The 23171-nt window shown below is 31.8% G+C and overlaps 1 protein-coding gene across 1 annotated transcript; it reads left to right on the forward strand.

Moving 5' to 3' along the window:
* The first annotated feature begins 16850 nt into the window (after positions 1–16850).
* LOC7461247 (squalene synthase 1) lies at positions 16851–22477 on the forward strand. The gene is made up of 14 exons (XM_024600065.2): positions 16851–17215; positions 17335–17377; positions 17874–17963; positions 18515–18590; positions 18769–18838; positions 19369–19512; positions 19617–19721; positions 19893–20039; positions 20263–20338; positions 20780–20868; positions 21542–21633; positions 21718–21763; positions 22114–22183; positions 22267–22477. The coding sequence occupies exons 1-13, from the start codon at positions 17021–17023 to the stop codon at positions 22180–22182; spliced, it is 1242 nt and encodes a 413-aa protein (XP_024455833.1). The 5' UTR covers positions 16851–17020; the 3' UTR covers position 22183; positions 22267–22477.
* The last annotated feature ends 694 nt before the right edge of the window (positions 22478–23171 follow it).

Consider the following 23171-nt stretch of genomic DNA (forward strand, 5'->3'; position numbering starts at 1 on the left):
TCAAAATAATATGAAAATATCAAAAACATATTAAATTAAAACAAAAAAAATAAAAAAATTATTATTTTTTTTAAATACTTTTAAAATGCAAATACAAACAGGTTTGAAAATTTTATCATAACTTTTCAGGTTATTATTCAAATCATTGGAAGGTAGACTCGTAATTCCACGTACATGAGGGAGTATTTTTAAGAACTAATAAAAATATAGGATGAAGGATAAAATTAAATACAGCTATCAAATGTTAAATCCAAATGTACTGATAGCAAACCTACCTATAATCTTAATAATTGATTTAAACATTGTGAAATGACAAATAATGGTTGATTATTGGTTTTGTTATATCCTCCATCAATAAATTGACATGGACCTGATTGTAATATTAGACCACATCTTGTATATATAATAATAATATCATGGAAATATTGAGGGAAATATTAAGGGATGTAGCTTAATTGGTCATGTTCTAAATTTGTTTCCTAAAAATTACTAGTTCGAGTCTCACAAACCCTATAATCATTGAAAACTTACATGGTTGTTAACTTCAAGGCTCGTTGGATTAGTCGAGGTGCACACAAACTACCTCGAATATTTGTGTTAATCAAAATAATAATAATAATAATAATATCACGATAGAGGTTGACATGGTCTCTATGTTTTTATATATTTTTAAAAAATATTTTTATTTTAAAAATATATTAAAATAATATTTTTTAAAATATTTTTTAATGGTTATAATATATTAATATAAATAAAAAAATATTTTAAAAAATATCATACATCACATACATAGAATCTCATTCATGTCAAACAAGACTATAAGGCCACCATGAAAGCTAACCTTTTGCTTTACTTTTACATGATTTATTTGATTTCAAGGGTATACTCGGTCTCTTGTTCTAATTATGAATCAGTGCTGGATTTTTAAAATTGTTGACATAATGGACGAGTGGCAAATCACAAAAATAGACGAAAGGATAGACATTGCTAGAAAAGCCGTCGACCAGGGACTTAATTGCATGTGTTTATAGTTTGAGGTTAAATGTGACAAAAATAGTATATTACAGATGCGAAGCAGTGCCACCAAGTGTTTTTGATTCTTTGAAGGGGGTGAGAAATATTTACTGTGTAGGATGACGTGGCAAGGGTGGCGCGTGGAAGTATAAATTGGTAAGATGGACCCGCGCAGCAGGGACAGTTTGAAATTAAGGAAATAAAAATGAGCGGGAATTATAGCGAGATGATGATTACGACAAATTAGAGAGCCTCAAGAACGGACATCGCTAATCAGAGTTTAATCAGTGAAACAAACAAAATAATTAATTATAGATATTTAAAACAGGATGCGAAGGACTTTAGTGGTTGACTTTAGCTGATTTTGTTCATGTGGTTGGTAAGTTATTTTGAAAAAAATTGTTTTTAATTAATGTTTTTAATATTTTTTATTAAAATTAAAAAAAAATTATTTAATATATTTTTAAATAAAAAATATTTTAAAAAGTTATCGCTACAATTATATCAAACTGATTCTTTAAAGATAACAATTTAATACAAACATTGTGGATATCAGCTTTATATAGACAAGTAATTTTTAAATAGTTATTTTATCGATGAATAACAGTAAAGTATAAATATTATCAAATTTAACTTAAAACTCTCAAATCTAACCCGATATATATATTTATATTATACATATATATTTAAAGAACATTTAATTTTTTAATACAATATATATATATCCAGACTGCGGACAACCATTCACTTTTCTAATTGACTTAAAATGTAACTGGGAAGGATTGATTAACTTTATTTTTATATATATTTTATTTTTGTCCCGCTGGCTTCGTGGAGCTCACATCTTTTCGTTATCCGTGGCTTGGGTATCATCTAGGTTACTTGTAATTAACACCAACGGTTTTTTTTTTTTTTTTTTTTTTAACGTGGGTGTCCGGACCAGTTTGCGCGCACCTCGACTAATCTCATGGACCCTGAAGTTAACAACCATGTAAGCCTCCAGTGACCATCATATGAGCAACTACATGGCTCGAACCTGAGACCACAGAGGGAGCAAACTTTTTGATCCCAAGTTTTTACTATTACACTACCACCTAGATGGTTACACCAACGCTTTTCTAGGGCTTGCTAATCAGGCAGTGATCTAGTTATTATATGTGTTAAATAGAGGGACTGTGTAACATGACGAATTGTCAACTTAGTGGGTAGATAATATTTCGTGTCGTGATGTCATGAAATAGGAGGATTCGATGGTGAAAGAAAAAGAATATTATAAGAAAATAAAGGATATATATATATATATTGTACGTGGAAAATGAAATAAAGGAAAAGTTGCTGACTTGTGATTAACATTTTCGGACACGGCATGTTATCAAGGAATCATTAAAAGATTCGAATTCATCTGTATCCTTTCCTTTTCTCTGTCTCTTTTCTATATACCAAACACATTAATTTTAATTTTTTTTCATCTGGATAATGTCAACTGCAGAGTTTCATTACAGCTCATTTCTTTTGTCAAATGCGACGGGACTCGTTTGAAAATTGCAATATATATATATGTGTGTGTGTGTTTGTGTGGGGCGTGCATATTGCACATGTATTTAAAATAAATAAATTATTTTAAATATATTTTCAAAATAGAAAATCAAGCAGAGTTTCCTTACACCACATTTCTTTTTTGGATCGTGTATAGTAACAAAAATACAAAAACTTGTAGACTGTAGTTGTAATTTAAAGAATGGAAACAAAGGTCTCGCTTTAATTATTGCCAGGCAATTAATGGCATTGACAAGGAGAAAAAAAGTTTTGTGTATAATGGTCGAGTTATCAAACGGGTGTTTGTTAATACGGCCCAAACTCTGTTTATCAAAAATTTGAATTATTTTTTCTAGTATTTTTAAATTATTTTTATTTATTAAAGTTAAAAATAAATAAAAATTATTTTAATATATTTAAAAAAAAAAATTATTTTAAAATATAATCTATACCATACTCCAAGATAAGCCCACACTCCCGGATAAGGATAAGCCACATTTTTCACGGCATAAACAATTTTTTTAACGTGTTCTAATATAATCCACGTCCCGTAGACAATCAAGAGCTGGAAAGGGCAACGAGCTTGTTGTCTCCCGGAATTTTTCGAAAGTCCCGACACTGTTGCTTATTTCAATATGATATTGCCCGGTTGTATTCGTTGATAGGAACTCATATTACTTGTATAATATTTAAAAAAATTAAATCAACTCAATAGTTTAAGTTATTAGATAAAATTTTAAGATATAATTTATATTATTATCTAATACATCCTCTCAAGTTAAAGTCTTTTGGGTTTGAAACTTGAACAGACTCACATTAACTTATGTTTATTTTTTATCAAATAAATAAAAATGATAAGATTCGAACTCGTGACCGTTTGATCATCAAGGTTCTTATACCATGTCAAAGAACCATCTTAACCCAATAGTTTAAGCTATTAGGTGAGGTCTTAAGATATAATTTATATTACTCTCTAATAAATATCACTGATTTTTTCTTTTATTATAAATATTTATTAAATAGAAGTTTTGAAAGTATTGGTTACCCTATACTTTCTTAGTTAGAAAAAATAAATCAAATTATCATAACTAAAAATTTAACTAATTATCAAACGTATAATTCTCATTCTTGATATTTTAAAGCATCATCGATGTTATAACCCAATTTTGGTCCAATAAAATCTTTATTTCCCCTAATCAAAGAAAAAAACCCTTTTTGTTAAATAAACAAAAAAGCGGGAGCCGTCGCCCGATGTCGTGTATCGACAATCGACATGTAATAAAAAATTAAATATAAATTGAAATACTCTAATCGATCTAACGGGATACAATGTGATTTTGTTTTTTATTTTTTACACATGTTTTTATAACTTAATAATATCTTCATAAAAACTATTATTAATTATTACTGCAATGGTACATAAATTTTCAAGTTTCTCGTATTTATGAGCCTAGTGTATTTTTTAACATCGTCAATCCCTTTATCTTTGGTCACAACAAATTTCCTAACCGAGTGACGTCATTATTGGTATATATACATTCAGATGTGACGATTTATTAAACTATTTTTTCATGAATCATGGCTTCCCTAAAAATGTCTTGCTTAGAAAAACACGGTGTTGATGGATGTTTCATATAATCTCTCTGATTTTGGGGATTTTAACTTTTTACTCAAATATTTGGACTCCACCCCTTATACATCACATCCGTAGTTACCTGGATTCAATGGTAAAAAACGTGGTCACGGCAATAACCGTGTGTGTGTGAGTCTAAGAAGGCGTTTGGCATTGAGGTTGCGGCTGAGGTTCATGCTCAGCCGCAAATATTAACGTTTGGTTATGTTAAAAACTGAGTTTGGTTTTGGTGGGACCCACTTAAATTGCGGGTGCAACCACAGTTTAACAAAAGCAGAATTTACGTGCTTCTGAGTGGATTAATTCAGCTGTTCAACTGTTCACGTGAACAGTTGAGAGGTGGAGAGGGAATTATAACAGAAGAAAAAAAATACACCTGCAGTTATTATTAGCTTAACTAATGATAAGGGAAAGAATTAGAAGTAGTATGGCTGTAGTATGAGCCGGAAGCAGCATGAACTAAGGGAAACAAAGTTTGTCTTTGTGTTATTGTACTGGGTTTTTGCTTCAGAAGCCAGACTAATAAAGAAAAGCTCTTTCCTAATTGCTGCTATGCTTCTAACTATGAACGATAATTAAGTCGAGGTTTTTGAGAAACAGGGAGGTGCAGACTTCGCAGTACAGGAGAAACTAGAGAGAGAGACCTGCTTCTCTTCTGCTTCCTAAAACAACGTGATACTAGAGCAGAGTAAAGCCAAGCTGCAAGAACAGGACAACAACGAGTCCTGTGGAGGTGCTCAGGAGCCACTGTCACAGGCTGAATTAATGCCATGAAAGAGCTCACTGGGAAGGTCTCATGGGCAACCAGCAAGGTTGGATTGTTCAGGGAATGCAGGGATTGTTGTTGGTGGTGATGGGTTCGGTTTGGGCAAACCCAAAAGGAGAAGAGGAAAGAGAGCGAGTAACAAGAGGAAAGTTATGTTGTATAGGGACAATTCACTCTGCAGTCTGCACACAAAAGTGAACAGTGCAGAGTGAATTAATTCACTCTGCACTGTTCATATAAACAATTAAAAATTTAATTTTTTTTATTTTTTAATTGAGTTTTATTTAAAAAACTAGTGTTTAAATTATTCAATGACACTATATAAATTAGATAGAGATCGCTTGATGATGTAGTAATTGCAGAATTTGATCGCAATCTCAATTTCGTTTCTGATTATATTTTACCTGATGTTGTTGCGCGCTTAAGAAACCAAAAAAATTGTAGTCCTTGTTAGATGTATTTCATACGTGATAGAATTCTAGATAGTTTAATGAAATAATAAAAAATATTTTATATAAAGTATTATTTATTTCATGATATAATAACAATAATTAAATCTATAATATTTAAATTAAAAACCATCAATATTAATATATATTTTTTAAAATTATTTTATAACCTCAATTTCAAAAGCATTATTAACCAAACACATTAAACTACTTTTTGTTCAACCTCAATTTCAACCACAGTTTTAACCAAACATACATAAATATCAAATCAACCTCAACCAAAAGTACTTTTTATAAAACAACTTTTTTAAAACCACAACCACAACAGTTACCACAATACCAAACACACTCTAAGTTTCAATTCTCTTCCAGTTGGTGTTATATTTTTTCAATTAAAATGATATGTTTTAGTTTTAAAATGTTCTGGCTACCGTTTTGAGTTTTTACTATTTATATTTGTTTGCTGAATTAATATATATATATATATATATATATATATATTAATTCAACAAATATAATTGAATATATTTAAAAATAAATTAACTTTAAATTATTTAATTCAAATTTTAATCACAAGCAAAAAAATAAGAGTTGAACCGATATAACTCGATCAACTCAACGAATTCAAAAACAACTTAGACAAATAGTAAAAATATAATTTGACTAAAAAAAGTTCAAGAAGACATCATTTTTTAAAAAAAATTATGAGACGATAACATACTGGATCGATTGGGGTCAAAGCGAGTTAAAATTTTAAATTCATGATCCAGATCATGAGATCATGATAACTCAAAATAAAACAAATTAAAACAAATTATAAAGCTCGATTCCCAATAAACTCATTGTTGAGCGATGAAATCGATAAAAAATCAATCTAAAAAAATGACATGATAAAATGACTCAAGTCTACTTAGATTAACTCGCTAAATTTATGATTCGGGTCATGAGACTATAATAATTTAATAAAAAAACAAACTAAAACAAATGTAAAAACTTAATTGATAGTAAACCAAACTTCAAGTTATTGAATGATAAAGCTGAAGAAAAAATATTAATTAAAAATAGACAAAAAAAACCTAAAGTCATTTGGGTTAATCCGTCAAACTCGTTACATGGATCATAAGACATGGGGGGAATTAAAGAAAAAAACATAGATTTTTCTTAAAATAAACTAAAAAAACAAAATATTATTTAGCCAGAACAGATCTTGAACATTCCAAAAGGAATTTTCGGAACGGTCTAAGATTTTGAGTGAGTTAAAATTTATTTTAATTTATTCTATTTTTTTTAACTAAAACGAGATATATGTTAGAGAATAATATAAATTATATTTTGGGACCTTCCCCGACAACTTAAGCTATTGGGTTGAGATGATTCTTTGACATGGTATCAGAGCTTTAATGATCAAGCTGTCACGAGTTCGAATCTCACCATCCCTATTTATTTGATAAAAATTAAGCACAAGGTAATGTGAGCCTATGCAAGTTTCAAGCCTAAAGGGTTTTCACTTGAGGGAGTGTGTTATAAAATAATATAATTAGGAGTGAGCAAAAAAACCGATTAAACCGGAAAAAAACTAAAAAAACCGAACCGTGAAAAAAAATCGATTAAACCAATTAGAATTTTTTAAAAAACAACCAGTTCAGTTCGGTTTTATAAGTCTGGAACCGAAAAAACCGAACCGAAATCGAAAAAAACCGAGCCAAACTGAAACCAAACCTATTAGAAATCACAAAAATAACCCAAAAAACAATATAGTTTTTGGTTTTTAATATAAAATAACCGAACCGAACCAGAACCAGTTTTAGTTTTCTTTTTTTAAAAAAAACTGGTTTGATTACTTTTTTTGATAAAAACCAAATCGAACCGAAAATAATCACCCTTAATATAAATAATATTTTGGAACTTTACATAACATTTGGTCATGGAACTAGTAACTTCAACAAAGAGGTTACGAAGAAAAAACAGATGAGAAACATAACTAAGAAACCATAATAGAATTTATTGAGTATATTATAATTTAGTCATGGGTGCTGTTTAAAAATTAGACTAGTAATCTTTATACTTGCAATATAATTAAAACAAAAATTTAGCATGTGCTATAAGCATATAATTGAGCATATAAAATCACATTATGGTCAGGATATATTAATAGATTTTCTGTAATTGAAGCACGCAATAATAAAATTGCAATTTATTTATTTATTTAAAATTTGTTATCCCTTACTATTTTGAATAATCGATAAACCATGGTTGGAATATATTGACAAATTTTCTGTCTTGTTAGAATTAAAATTCTTGTCTGTGTAAAAATATATACTTGTCAAAAGGTCATAAATGTCACCTGATTATGAGATTTTAAGGAAATATTCTGACATCAATTTAATATATTTTAAAATATTTTTCCAGTAAAATTTAAACTTTAAAAATTAAGAAATGTCCAAGCTTTAAGTAAACCTATATATTCGAATTACAATTGCAGGATACTGAAACTCGAATTTATACCATGTGGGCTAGCATAACAACGCCCCCATTGACATAACAAGACGCAAGATTCCATATTTTCATGAGCTGTCCTATGTGATTTGACTTGGGTGTTGTTTGGCATTACAGCACAATTATTTTTTGAAATTTTTTATTTTTTTAGTTTTAAATTATTAGCTTTTTAATTATTTAAATATAATAATGTTAAAAAATAAAAAAATATTATTTTAATATATTTTTAAATAAAAAACAACATCAAATATAATTTAAAACAATCAATTACTCTAATAATATTTACGATCATGGGAGCAGGTGGCAATTCCTATTCTTGTCCGCATTGCAACATAAAAATCAAGAATAATTACGTCCATGAAAAGCAAAATGCGCAATCGACTCTCATGTTATCTTGTCTGGACACGCGTAGGGATGTCTGACAGTTCGGCAATACATCGTCATAGAATTCAACCATCTACTCAGTCCATATTGTCAGGTAGTCAGAACAGGTTCAAGATGAAGTTATAATTTTATGTTATCACATACAAGCTGCAGGGAAATCAGAAATCAATTAAATATAGCTTCTAAATATTGTGTTAATTTTTGTAAATTACTAGCGTAGCTTTTAAATAATTAACAATCAAGACATCAAATCATGTTTTTTTTTTATTATTAATGCTGGTTCTCGAACCGGTGTATATAACTCAACTAATTTCAAAGATCTTGAAATTCAACTAATTTCAAAAACCTTGAAATTAATAATTATATAAATTTTCAATAGCTCAAAACTCAAAACTTGTGATTTCTATGAAGTAAATTCAAAACCTGATCAGTTTAGCTATCCCTCATAATTTCAAATCATGGTTCTTGAAATAAAAGGAACTGCGGTATCACATCACTAAAGCCTATTTGTTTTTCTGTTTTTGAAAAAAATTGAATTTTTTATTTTTTATTTTTTTAAATTAATATTTTTTTTGATGATTTTAGATCATTTTAATGCTTTAATATAAAAAATAATTTTTTAAAAATAAAAAAATATTATTTTGATATATTTTTAAATAAAAAACAATTATAATCACAAATCGTTACATATAAAAGAAAAAAGGAATGGCAGATGCGAGGTTTTAGACAAAAGGGACATGGCTATCAGTCTCTTACATGCAATGATGATATCCAAAACCATCCCCGATGAAACAGACTACGAAGTGCCTTGAAACACAAAGGAGAAGAGGTGAGGTGTAATTGTATGGTCCAATAGCAACACATGTGATTTTCTAGAGATGGGCTTGTTTAAACTAACCACCAACCACTGTCTGAAAACCTACCCTATCACTCCAATCGGCAGCTCCAAAGTTTCCAAACACGTCAAGAGGACCAAGAGAAATGTTAGCTTCTGCGATAAATCACTCACTTGTTGAAGTAACTCTTTTCTTAATGCGCCTTCTGTCCTGCAAATGACTTAATTTCTGACAAGAGTACAAGTAAAGATAGATGTATGCGTTAGCAATTGACATCCTTTGTTTTTGGAAGGCCTGATTGGCACATGCAACCTTTTAGGTGGACCTAGAGATGTGTGTGATTGTGGATTCTTTTGATCATGTCTCGTGTGAGTTGTGATTGTGAGGTGAAGTAGCTGCCTGTCATTTCCACTATGTTTGTGCCATACAAGTTGCTCATGTGCTCTCAAGGCATGTATATGTTGACATGCGGGGCAAGAGTTCCACTTCTGTTCGGTAACGCGAGTCAAACGGGTTTTTTAAAAGATTTATTTTTTTATTTAAAATTAATTTTTTTTTATATATTTTTAAATTATTTTGATATGTGTTTTAAATTGTTTTTAATGTGCTGATATCAAAAATAATTTTTTTAAAATAAAAAATATATTATTTTGATGTATTCTAAACAAAAAACATTTTGAACCGCAACCACTATCACATTCCGAAAACCTTCTTAACTATTAGATGGACGTTTGGCTAGGTGGATAAAATTTTGTTTGTTCAGAATTTAAGTATTTTTTTTAAATTTTTTTATATTTTAATATGCTATATAAAAAAATAAAAATAATATTATTTTAATATATTTCAAAATAAAAAACATTTTGAAACATAATTTTTATGGCAGTCTCGAATATAAAAATATTCCTGGAAAAAGTTGCTCAATCCCATCCAGAATTTGTTGAGGTTGAATGGAATTGGGTTTCAGCTTTGGATTGTCTAAACTCACTTTCCTTTTCTCCTTTACAACCAACCGTAGAAAACCGACCTGGTCAATTAACCGGAAATGGAGTGGCAGAGTAGCTTGAGTTTGGTCTTGAAATCTCTCCAAGTTGTCCAGCTCCACTCTCCACATTCCTTCCCAAATACGTTGACCGAATTCGAGATTCGAGGGGATTTCATTCTAAAAGAAAGAAGAGCTTGGTGGTAAATAGATGACTGGCGTTTACTTTGTTTGAATATAAAAAACCTTACCGACGAGGACCTTATGTTCTGGAAATAATCTTGCCAAGGACTTAAGCCAGACCAACAAATTAAAAGGGTGTTTAAAATTGTTTTTTAAAATGTTTTTTTTAATATATTAAAATAATAATTTTTTATTTTTAAAAAATTATTTTTAATATTAGAACATTAAAAATTAATAAACAAAAAAAAAAATTTAAAATTTTAAAAAACACGTATTTTTGTGTTTCTCTTTGTATCATGTATATTGGTAGATGACAGAACTCCTCGAACACGACGGCCTGGACTGTTGTGGGTTTTACGGCCCGAGGGGTTTCTGTGGTAACGAGGCGTTGAACATGTTAAAGTTCCGCTATCAACTTTTTGCTAATTAAAAGAAATGCATATTATTGAAGAAAAAAAGTGGTTCACAAGTCGCAACTCATGGCTAGCAAGTTCTTCAGTTCCCAACAAGGCTGGTTTATGGTGTTACAAGCCTTATCTCAATGGACTCACGACCTTGGCAGCTCACCCATCGTGTGGACGCAGGATGGCTCGCAAGCTTTTTGCGAGCTTTTAAACAAATGAAATGAATGCCGTTTTTCTGATGTTTTGATCCTGATGGTAAAATAATTATAGCCGAACTGTTAACCGACAGAAATTTTAATCGTTAAAACTATTAAATCTGGTTGCGGTGGTCCCGTGGGAGGAGGTGCAAAAAATGGAAAATGGATAAAGATACGAGAGCGAGCACTTGCCTGCCTGTGAGTCGGGTAATGCAAACAGAGGCTGCCTATGGAGCTGCATTATTGGCATTGAAGGGTGCTCAGTACAACAGTTACTGACAAAGGTGGAAACAAAGCAAGAAAATGTTCAGAAAGCCAATTTTTGTAAGAAAAATATCATATAGTTTGTTCATAAATATGAATCCATACAAACATGAATGTACGGCATCTTAGTTCCAATTTGTTGTCAGCAAAAACTGATCAAGGTCACATTTGTAACTCCAATTTTTCCTATTAAAATCTCGTGGTGGATTGAGATATTATCGCAAAAAATGTGAAGAGGGACGAAATTTCAGCAGTGAATGTTTCGAATTCGATAGAGAAAATATACAAATAGGGTTCTCATGGGCCAAACTTCTACAGAGAAAAAGTCATGTAAATACCTTTCGAGTTTGGTTGGATCAGACAGGCCTGAGAGGCCATGTATTGGTCTAAGAATAATGGGCCACCACTCTCCTAATCTCTGAGCTCTCCAATTAATAATATAATCATCCCCCCCCCCCCCCCCACCCCCTTTCGAACCAGTCCTTCTCGTCTGACTAGAAGAGGAGCTGTTGTTAATAGAAAATGGAGTGCAATGACCATTAATAAAAAAATTCCAAGGATCGTAAAAAAAAAAAAAAAACCCCGTAAACACTGCTAAACAGCAAGAGGTAGCGAGGCTAGAAAGTTGATATAGAATCTCATAAAAACAAATAATATTGGTGTCAAACATGCAATTGAACCCTTTGTATTGAGCTTTAGCCCCATTTGTTGAAAAATAAAAAGGTAAAACACATCAAACAAGAATACTCTGATAAATTAAAAAAAAAAAACTAAGCTTGATCACCCTTTCACCGTGGAGCAAAACTCAGTGTATTGTGCTTGTGATTTCGCCCTCCACAGTTGAAAGGAAAGGTCCGAGTCTTTTCGGACAAAATAGGTTTTTCACAAAGTTAGATGGCACTACCAATTTGTTTGGGGATAGATTACTCTCTTTATATTTGTATTGCACAGTAAAATTATTAGTCTATCATTTATAACCCGGGGCCAGCGGCTTTTTTTTAACAGTGTAATTACTTAACTAACCTTGCAATTTTGTTTTTCTTGGATTTGGATTCAGGGGTGTTTTCATCATTTTTCTCTAGTTTTTATGTAACTGCCAATTAGATTTAAGAGCAATTGAGTTTTTGATATATATAAAATATATTTAAAAAAAAGAGCAATTGTGTTTTCATCATTTTACTATTCAAAATGAATAATGCTTTTTTTTTTTAATTTTTTTTAATTTCATCATTTTATGTTAATTTAATATGTTTTGCATAATATTTTTTTTCATTTTTGTTCTTCAACCTCTCTCTATTTTTTTTTAATTTCATCATTTTGTAGCCAATTTAATAAGTTGTAGTTCAAATTTGTGATAGAAAAATAAAATTCAAAACAATGACCAAACTATAAAACATGGAAAAATGATGTGGTCAATATGGAATTCACGCAAAATTTTTTTTATTTTGTTCATTTCAATTTCTCAATTATTTTCAATTCTAGAAATAAGAGAGAAACTTACCGTAAAATAATAAAGAAAAGAGAAAGTTGTCTGTTAAACAATTATGGCAACAAAAAAATCAATACTTGTCTAAATGTGTTAGTCTTATTGATAAAAGTTCGACAATGATGATTTTTTTTCTATAAATATGCTAGAAAAATAAATTGAAGTTTATTTAATTTTTTATGTGGTTGATTTTTATTTTTAAGTGATTTTGCAGTGGAGGTTGTTTAGTGATCTATCTAGGTTAATATTGTGCTTTAAATGTGTTTATAAGTGATAACATGATGAAGATTAAGTTATAATTTTGAGGTTTCTAAAAAGATTTATGATCAACTAATGAGACAATGTGGAATTAAGCGTTCTTATAAGAGTCAAGCATTAATATTGATTCAAGTGAAACTTTGATTTACAGTGGTCGATCGTTACTGTTCGGGTGTAATGAGTGCTTTTTATCCATCTTGGGAATCTTGGATTTTCCACTAGCAAGTAACTTACACACACGACTTAACACGGACATATCTTGGTTGATTTAGTTTTGATTTTAAAAATTTAAAATTGATTGAACTAGACTGGATCAAATCAATTCAATTAAAAAATAATCAAAAATGGTCAAGATTTTAATAAGATTGGGTTGAATTGGTTTTTATTTTTTAAAAATTTCAACGAAGTCTAAATTGTGTTATATATTCAATTTAATCTTTAAATTTTTATATTTTTCACATGATTTTTATGTGTAATAATTCATTATTCAAAGTTATTATTAAAAAATTATGAGGCTAGGCCCATAAGAAATAAAAGCAACAAAAAAGACTAAAATATCTTAGGTAATTATAATAAAAAAAAAAAACTCAAAACAAGATAAGAAAAACCCAAGCTTAATTAAATTGAAATGGGTCTAACTAGTTTTGAAATAAAAAAACCGAAAAAATCGGTTGGTTTGAGCCGGTAGGTCAGTCCAATCCAGTTTATAATTTATAATTTTTAATTTAATGAGTTATTTAATCCAAACCCAAACTGTAGCAGAAATGCTCGCCCCTGCATTATATAAGTCACCTGCGTCGTTATTGTTACCTTGCTGAAGAGCTGCCATGTACCGGACAACAGGAGTATCCCGCAATCCGATAGGAAGTAAATTTTAATTTTAATAGAAACACTCCTCCGTCGTACCTAAATCCTTCCTTTGACACAGTTACTTTTCAAGCTAAAATTCCTTAATCATAAGGCCAATCCGGCTTTTTTTTATAAAAGCCACTGCTCGAGGTCTTACCATGTATTTCTCTATAACAAAGCTAAACCACAACCAAGATTCAAGCAAATCTTTTCTTCTCTTATTATTTTGTGTATCATCATATGATTAAGCCAACCACCTTACCTTCCTTAGCCACCAATTGTTGATTATACGAAAATCACAATCAGCCAGTCAATTTTGCCATTTTCTTGGCATTTTCCATTAGAAAAACATAGAAAAAAAACATTGAATATTGCCGAGAGAATTAGGAGAAGCCACCAACGGTCTTCGTAATGCACCTTATAATTATGATGCTGCTGGTTTATTAATTTATTGCTAAAATTGCTTGATGTGCTTTCAGAAGTTGCTTTTTCTAACAATCCGGAATTTAAAAATCGTTGAAAATATTTAATGATCAAGAACTATCTATTATAATATTATTTCAAGTTTATTAAATCTTTCTGCAAATCGAAAAAAAATTAAAAATAAAACTTAGTTCATATCCTGACAGTGATACACTGATACATGATCAGTGATTCAATATTTCCACGAATCCACCATGATTGTCCACATCATTAACATGCAAATTGTTTCGAGAATCCCTTAAGATTTCGAGCTAGGGTTCTTGGTTTCACCCTACCCGACAATTCAACAAGAACCCTTATGGCAGCATGACGAGCAGAGAGAGGAGGGCAAGCGTTAGCTGTACTTAAACTCCAAAGATCTCCCAAGACTTGTTGTGATTATCGTCTTCTGCTACTGCATGCAGACTTGTTGTGATTATCGTGTTCTGCTACTGCATGCATTGTCTGAGGTTAAAGTACGTAGCAGCAATGATATATACCAGTCCAGTGTTCAACAACTAAATGTTATATTTCGAAAAGATTTTGCTAATTTATTCTGCTATTATAAACAGATGTTCTTCGTCCCATTATTCACGGGAAGGTGAGAAGGATCTGGGATTCAGCGTGTTGACAATTTTATTTATTTTTTTATTTAAATAAGCTGGTTTCAATATTTCTTATTTTTTATTTGAAACGCTACGTGCTATGCTTTCGGCAAGGTGCGATGGCTTTTTCGCTGGTCAGACGATCATGTTGGCGGCATTAGGCATAAGCAACTGGTTAGATGTTGATATCGTTTTAAAGTACTCTCTGCGTGTGTAAGCTATTTCAATTCAAAGTCAAAACTGTGGCAAAAGAAAAATTCAAAGTCAATATTAAAACTGGCAGCTCAGCACAATATCTTCTTTTACGAATTATTTTATTCCCAGGTAAGAAATTCTTGAATGGTAGGGCAGACTATCCTACTCTTAGCCAAACGTTGGATTGTGCTATATCAGAGATGACCCTTTCAACTGCCAGCATGACACGCTGCTTGTAATTAATTTTAATAAAATATCTAGAGGGGCATTTTCTTGATAGCTAAAAAACGTTTTTGAGAAACAATCCAAACACGGTCTACTGCATCAAATAATCCGAGTCCGGACAATTTATTTTAAAGAAATTAAATCCTCCTAAAGTCCACCACTCACCATTTCCCTTTCGCAAATTCGCATTCATGTTTATCTTTAATTTTAGTCAACGAACTCACGCGTTGACCCAAAATGAAAGGAGAGAGAGAAAGAAAGAACTCGTATCCAGTACCTGAAAGATGGAATTATTCCGGGATTTAACCTTACTTGAATTTATTAGGATTATTAACTACAAATTAATCTCTCATCTTTTGGGTTAATGTGGGTAATTTAAGTAATGACTCAAGTTAGACTTAGCAATCCTTCTCTTCTAAATAAAAATTTAAAAGATTTCTCACCGGTAGTTTATATGTATTATTGTTGGAGGCCGAACAATTAAACAATATATAGCTTGTGATAACCTAACATTTAAAGAATTATTTAAAAGCGCTGAAAATCAAATCTTTAGATACTTAAATAATTCTAAATCTATTTAACAGGATTAAAACAATTCTTAAATAATTTTATTTTATTATTTTTACAGCATATGCATGATATTAGGAACCAATATTATTGTCATTGAAACACTCACAGAGCTCGCGCCATTCATTACTATCCTCGAGCATTATCCATGGCAAAAATTATGAAATTTCAAAGGTTGAGAATCAAAATAGTATATAATTGAAACATTGGGGCATTATTAATAACTAACCCCTGTTTCTAGTGCCGAGTTACCAGCTAGACTCACATATTCCATGTTCATCTCGTTCATATTCTCCCTTTTGTCCTCGTTTTTTTTTAAGTCTATCTTTGCAGTCATTAACAATAGTATAAAACGAGTTGTTGTGTGGTAAGAGTTTGAGATTAAAAAATTTGTTTTTGTTATAGTTTTAAGTTCGAGTCTTGTGATTATTAATATGATAGCCATTAAAAACTTACATGGTCATTAACTTCAAAGCATGTGGGATTAATTGAGGTACACGCAAACTAATCCGGACACCATGTTAATAATAATAATAATAAAAAACAATAGTATAACACGACCTGTTTTGGTCTGTTAGATAAATTTGATGTCACACCAGTCCAGTATTTGATCATTAAAAAAATTGAATTTTTTTAAATTATATTGTATTAAAAGTTTTTTTTTTAAAAAGCAAAACACAAGTTAAACCCTCCACTCGTGATACAAATCTTTAGACCGGATTTATAGTGCATTGAATATTATAATTATATTTATAAATAAAAAGGCTAAATTGAACAATAAAAACGACGCGAGTTCAAGAGAAGAAATAAATCTAGTAAAGAGCCATTTATTTTTATGGGCAAATTGTGCTTTTTAAATTTTTTTAATTATTTTAATATAAAAAATAAGTATTTTAAATAAAAAATATTATTTTAATATATTAATATTTCTTTTAAAAATAACCATTACTACAATACTAAATATTACCTAAAAATATTAAATTAAAAATTCTATTTCGCCACTACGCTGGACCGAGCCTCCTTTTTCAATTTTCCCTCCCCATATAAAGTTATAAAAAGGAAACTCTCTTCACCATAAAGATTTCACCCAAAAAAACACACCTTTCTCCCTGTCCCTCTCTTCTCTCTCTCACACACACAAAAAAAAGAAAACGCTCTCTAAATTCTGGGTGAGAATCAAAATCCTCTCATTTGGTGATCTCCGATTTTGGTATTTCCTAAAAGAATCGAAAATGGGGAGTTTAGGAGCAATTTTGAAACACCCAGTTGACATATACCCATTGCTGAAGCTGAAAATGGCAGCTAAGCATGCTGAAAAACAGATCCCACGTGAACCTCACTGGGCTTTCTGTTATTCTATGCTCCCTAGAGTCTCTCGTAGCTTTGCTCTCGTTATCCAACAACTTGACACAGAACTCCGTAACGCTGTAAGCATAATTTCCATTGCATTTTCATGTGTTATTTGCCTTGTTTTGATCTCTCTCTCTCTTTATCTGCGTTTTGGGTTGTGATTATTTGTTGATTATGGATTTTTTCATCTTTGCAGGTATGCGTATTTTATTTGGTTCTTCGAGCCCTTGACACTGTTGGTTTGTTCTTGTTAACCTTATGTTTTGTATGTGGTTTTTGGTTTTGTGCCTCGCAAAATTTGATAAATCCTCAACGGGTTTTGTTGAATTTTAAGATTGATTATGTTTTGTTTTTGTGTTAGACAAATGTTGATGCACTAGGTCCTGAAATGGGGTTTGCTGAATTTTAAAATCCGCGAGTGTCATATTGAGTTTGAATTTGCTAGCTCTAAAATTGTTTATGTTCTAATATATGGCTAGTGGGAATTTTTATGATAGATTTTAGTTTTGCAACCAGAAGTCACGAGGTCGTTTTGTGGAAGAAAAAGAAATCTGAGATGAGAGTGGTAGCTTTTGCCTTTTGCTAAGTAGTTTTGGCCTACAGTGAGGAGAAGATTCTTTAAAACACCCTGTCTCAGTAACACTTGATCTCCTCTTAACTGTTTCACTTATTGATGTCATTTTGTTAGTTGATACATTGTTTGTGTTTTAATCTGTTCTGATCATTCCTTTACAGAGGATGATACAAGCATACCTACAGATGTCAAAGTGCCTATCCTGATAGCTTTTCACCGCCACATATATGATCATGACTGGCATTTCTCATGTGAGTTCTGAATTTTTACTTTTATTTTCCTTGATTCTAACAAATTGGAGAACATTTGATTTGACTAAATTTGTTTTGGCTTTGATAATTTCCATCTGCTTAACATTTCTTCTCTGTGCAAGTAATTTCTTCCACTGACAAATTAGGGCATCTAGACTATACCAATCTAATTTATGATTACCCTAATTCTTTTGTTCTATCACTGTACAGATTTTAACACTATTTGCTTATAACTATATTCAGTTTGCATAAGGGTGCTTTGAAATGCCTGAAAAATCTTATGCATTTATGACCTGCTATAAAATTACGTGTTCTGATTTTACCATTTTTAATTTGATAACCATGTATCTAGTCCAAGCTTGAACATTCTTATAAAATTTGTTTTTACATCTATCTTTTACAAACTGTTGATTCATGTCCGAGTCTTTCCTTTTTGATGAAGTTTCAGAAGTTTATACATGAGAGGTGACAATTCTATGGCACTTATATCTGTAAAATGTAACATCAACTGAATATTTTGACTCTCTAATTTGATTCTTCTTTTGCATAAGGTGGTACCAAGGAGTACAAGGTTCTCATGGACCAGTTTCATAATGTTTCAAATGCTTTTCTGGAGCTTGGAAAAGGGTCAGTTCTACAACCTTTTGCCTCCTGCTTGACTGTGGAATGATTGAGGATTTAATTGTTTTAGGGTCTATGTATTCTGCTCTACACATCTATCAACTCATTGCATCTGATCACTATAGTGTTTGTGTGTGTGTTTCTTCTCCAATAGAAGACTTATGGAACTCAATTTATTCTGCAGTTATCAGGAGGCAATCGAGGATATTACCAAAAGAATGGGTGCAGGAATGGCAAAGTTTATCTTGAAGGAGGTTGGTGATGTGGGGTGTTGTAATGCAGGATTGAAGGATGGTGCATGGATAATTAACTTAAGAAAAAAGGATTTCTCTTGGTTCCACTGCTGAATTTGCATGATACATGATACAGATGTGTGTGTGTGTGTGTGGTGTCTGTCTCTGTGAATGCATCTGTCATGCTATCAAAAGTATAATAAATATGCAGATGTGTATTGTGGACTGTAGTGAGCTCAAACTATATGCATTCCAGGATTCAGTTGCTTGGTTATCAAGTAGAAGAATAGATTATCAAGAGAGGGAAGAATGAATGGTGAAAAGTTAGAGTATTTAGTTATCCTTCTAGAGAGAGCACAGGACACTAGGGATGCATATCTGATCCCTTTGGATGTCAGCTAAAGAAATTCTTGAATTTAATATAAGGCTATAACAGTTTCCTCATTTTTTATGTTAGTCATCAAATTGCACAAGCTTCAATTTCTCCAGTTTTTCTTAATACAGAAGGTGAAATGTTATGTTTATGTGACACATTAGACTCTGGTATGCAGGTGGAAAGCATTGATGACTATGATGAATATTGCCACTATGTAGCAGGACTTGTTGGACTGGGCCTGTCCAAACTCTTCCATGCATCTGGATTAGAAGATTTGGCACCAGATAGCATCTCCAATTCAATGGGTTTGTTTCTTCAGGTAATACTATTATGCAAGAGCGATCAATGTGTTTAATCTGTAGGCTTAACTTTGTTTTGAGATGTAATTCTAACATGTTCAATCCTGGATTTGATAAAACACAGAAAACAAACATTATTCGTGATTATTTGGAGGACATAAACGAGATACCTAAGTCACGCATGTTTTGGCCTCGCGAGATTTGGAGCAAATATGTCAACAAACTTGAGGTCTGCTTCTTTTCCATTTATTGTCTCAACCTTGGTACCATCGACATACTTTTGCCATCTTTATGTTCATGAATGATGTTAATTTAATCATAATACTTGAAAGTAATATTTTTTTTTATTTGGTCCATCCATCTGATTAGCATTCTCCCCATTTTGTGTTCTGTGCCTCAGGACTTGAAATATGAAGAGAACTCGGTGAAGGCAGTGCAGTGCTTGAATGATATGGTTACCAATGCCTTGATACATATGGATGATTGCTTGAAGTACTTGTCTGAATTGCGGGATCCTGCTATATTTCGGTTTTGTGCTATTCCTCAGGTAAGAAATAAACTTTAAACTGACATCTGAAGATATCATTGTTTCTTGTCTTGTAGCTTGACTACTTGAATTATACTTATGCCTTTTCACATAACCTGCAACTCCTCTGAATTTTTCATCCTGTCAAATATTTTATTACTCGGTGAACAAATCCCTGTTTAGTAATAGGTATGCTGGATGTTTTGGTGGAAGGTTTCCTTTAATTTGATTTCTCTCTTGCCAGATCATGGCGATTGGAACTCTAGCACTGTGCTACAACAATGTCAATGTCTTCAGAGGTGTAGTGAAGATGAGGCGAGGTATGGCTAATTTATAGACAGCATTCTTTCCCTGGCACCTGAAACTGGTGGAATGTTATAGCTGTAACACAGATTATTTTGGTTCATGTAAATATCTTATGAAGCTGGAAGGTTTTTATTATTGTTATGTTATCATAACATGGAATTGCATTTAGAATGCAAATGCAATAGATGATATAATCTCCCAAAATGGCCATTCCACAAATACCATTTGTTTGTTCAGGAACTGCATAATTCTCAGACTAAGTAAATCATGACCCGACTTGTATATCTCGGATTATTTTTTAAAATCCCATGCCTCATCCACCAGCTCACCCCTGCTGCTCTTGAGTGTTTAAAGGATTTTAGTTTGTTGTTTATTACCAACATCAAAATATAATGGACTGGGTTTTCATGATTCCTTATTCAATGATGTTTAATTTAATGTTAAACGATTTCTAGGTCTTACCGCTCAAGTTATTCATCAAACGAAAACAATGGATGATGTCTATGGTGCTTTCTTCGACTTCTCTTGTATGCTGAAGTTCAAGGTATGATGCTTTCCTTAAATTCTAATCGATATATCGTTTTTCCTGGCAAGTTCCAACATGGAAGTTATATTTCTCCCACTTGTAACTAATACTGCGCCCCCTTTAATGCTTCAGTCTTCTCTTGCTAGCTTGTTTTGGACTTATTCATCATCTTGAACCTAAGAAGTATGACTGCACAATCTTTGCCAAAAAGACTTTCTAGACAATAATTTCAGAGAAGGGAGCAACACTTTTCATGCTTCCAATCCTTGACAATAGGAAGCCTATTGTGCATTTCAATTTGGTAGAATCTTATAAGAACGAATTTATGTTCTTCCATCAAAACCTTATGCGGTTAGGACTGCACCACTCCCCTCTTTGATGGATAAGCAAATGATATTAGGTTGCTACATTGTTTCCCCTGCTTGGTTGTAGGCTTTGAGACATTGTATAATTCACTAATGTCACATCTTGATAACAACAATCGACAACTGCGGTGGTCTTGTCAGATTCCGAAAATGGAAGTCTTATGTATAAAACTGTGAGCTTTTTCGCCAAGTGCCTGTTTGGTGTGGTCGATATTTATGCACACCAAGTTTCTCTACCTTCAAGTTTGCTTGCTGAATTCTCAAAAAAAAAAAAAAAAAAAAAAACTCGTGCCTATATTGAGAAAATGTGAAATTGGCTACTGCAGGTTGACAACAGTGATCCTAATGCAATAAAAACCTTGAGCAGGCTGGAAGCAGCACAAAAATCTTGCAGGGAATCTGGGGCTCTAAACAAAAGGTTTGTCAACCTATCCATTGAGCATTGAATGGTATTTTTCTTTTCTTTCTTTTTTTGGCTGACACTCTTTCTTTCTTCTACCAGGAAATCTTACATAATTAGGAATGAGCCAAAATATAATTCTGTTCTGGTGAGTTTCTGCTGAATTGTCAACCTGATTTCCTCTCGTGCATGCATAGTTGCAAGTTTCTTGTTCCAAGCAATACATTTATTTCTAATTACATGCTATGCATATAAATTTCAGCATAGACTAGAGCTTGCTGGATTGTATATTTTTTTAATCCTAATTTTTCTGTGAAATATGCACTTTATTTGATATGAATTAGATAGAAAAAGAATGAATGAGATTAACTTTCCCCCCTCCTTTCCAATCGTGCTGATTAATCGACAGTTGGATGCCTATACCAGTCTTGTATGCTTTGCGGGTTCCAAGAATATCAATTGGGAATATCATCTGATTTCTTTTATCATCTAATGCAGATCGTCCTACTTTTCATTATATTGTCTATTATTTTCGCGTATCTCTCTGCCAACAGATCGAGTTACTAGGGTAAGTTGTTCCACCAAAAGGTTATTGATTGGATTTGTTATCACGAGAATGATTTTTTAAAGCTTCTTCTGTTGATGCAACAGGAGGGTCCATTTCTTGAGTTATCGGTGTGCATATGGATGATGTCTGGCTACACAAGTGACTGCTCTATTCCATGGAAGCTGCTTTTCTTATATTTGTGTACAACATTATTATAACAATGGAGTTTTTACTGTTCATCCTTATATTATTCACCAAGATGGATTAAAACAGTGTAATATAATGATTGTCATTGTCAAAGAAACTTGCTAGATATGTAGTTGGGGGTAAGGTTTTTTTTTTTCCATGTGATACATTTGATATTGGAAGGATGGTTGATGACAATTCGGGTTTTTTGGGGTTTGGCGTGGGGAAATGACATGGTTGATAGATATCTGGCACTGGATCAGGCATGTCAGCTAGAACTTAAGCGCAAGGGCCAGACCCGCGCGCCTGGGTTTGCTGATGTCTGCTGACCCGTGCCTAGCGTTTGCACACTCCCGTGGAGCTGTAGACCCGCGCGCCTGGGTCAAAAATATTATTAATATTGAAAAACAATCATAGATTTGATTTAAAGGGTAAAATTATTATTATTATTATTATTATTATTATTATTATTATTAATTTTTTTTAAAAATATTATTATTATCAAAGAAAAACCATAAATTTTATTTGAAGGGATTAAAAACTATTAAAACTTGGGCCAGACAAGTTTAATATTATTATTAATATTATTAAATTAGAAAAAAATATTATTACTATAGAACAAAAAAAACATAGATTTGATTTAAAGTGTAAAATTAATAATAATAATAATAATTATTATTATTAACTTGAGTATGATATTCCTTTCCAGATCCAAGTAACTTGGGGTTACAAAGGGGTGCCTGATCCAAGTTGCTTGGGTGTGGTAGGGGTGCAAACCCAAGACCCTTGGGTTTTGCAGTCTCGCCTGGCCCAGGGCTCTTGG

This window comes from Populus trichocarpa, chromosome 4 (assembly GCF_000002775.5).
Source record: "Populus trichocarpa isolate Nisqually-1 chromosome 4, P.trichocarpa_v4.1, whole genome shotgun sequence".
Lineage (NCBI taxonomy): Eukaryota > Viridiplantae > Streptophyta > Magnoliopsida > Malpighiales > Salicaceae > Populus > Populus trichocarpa.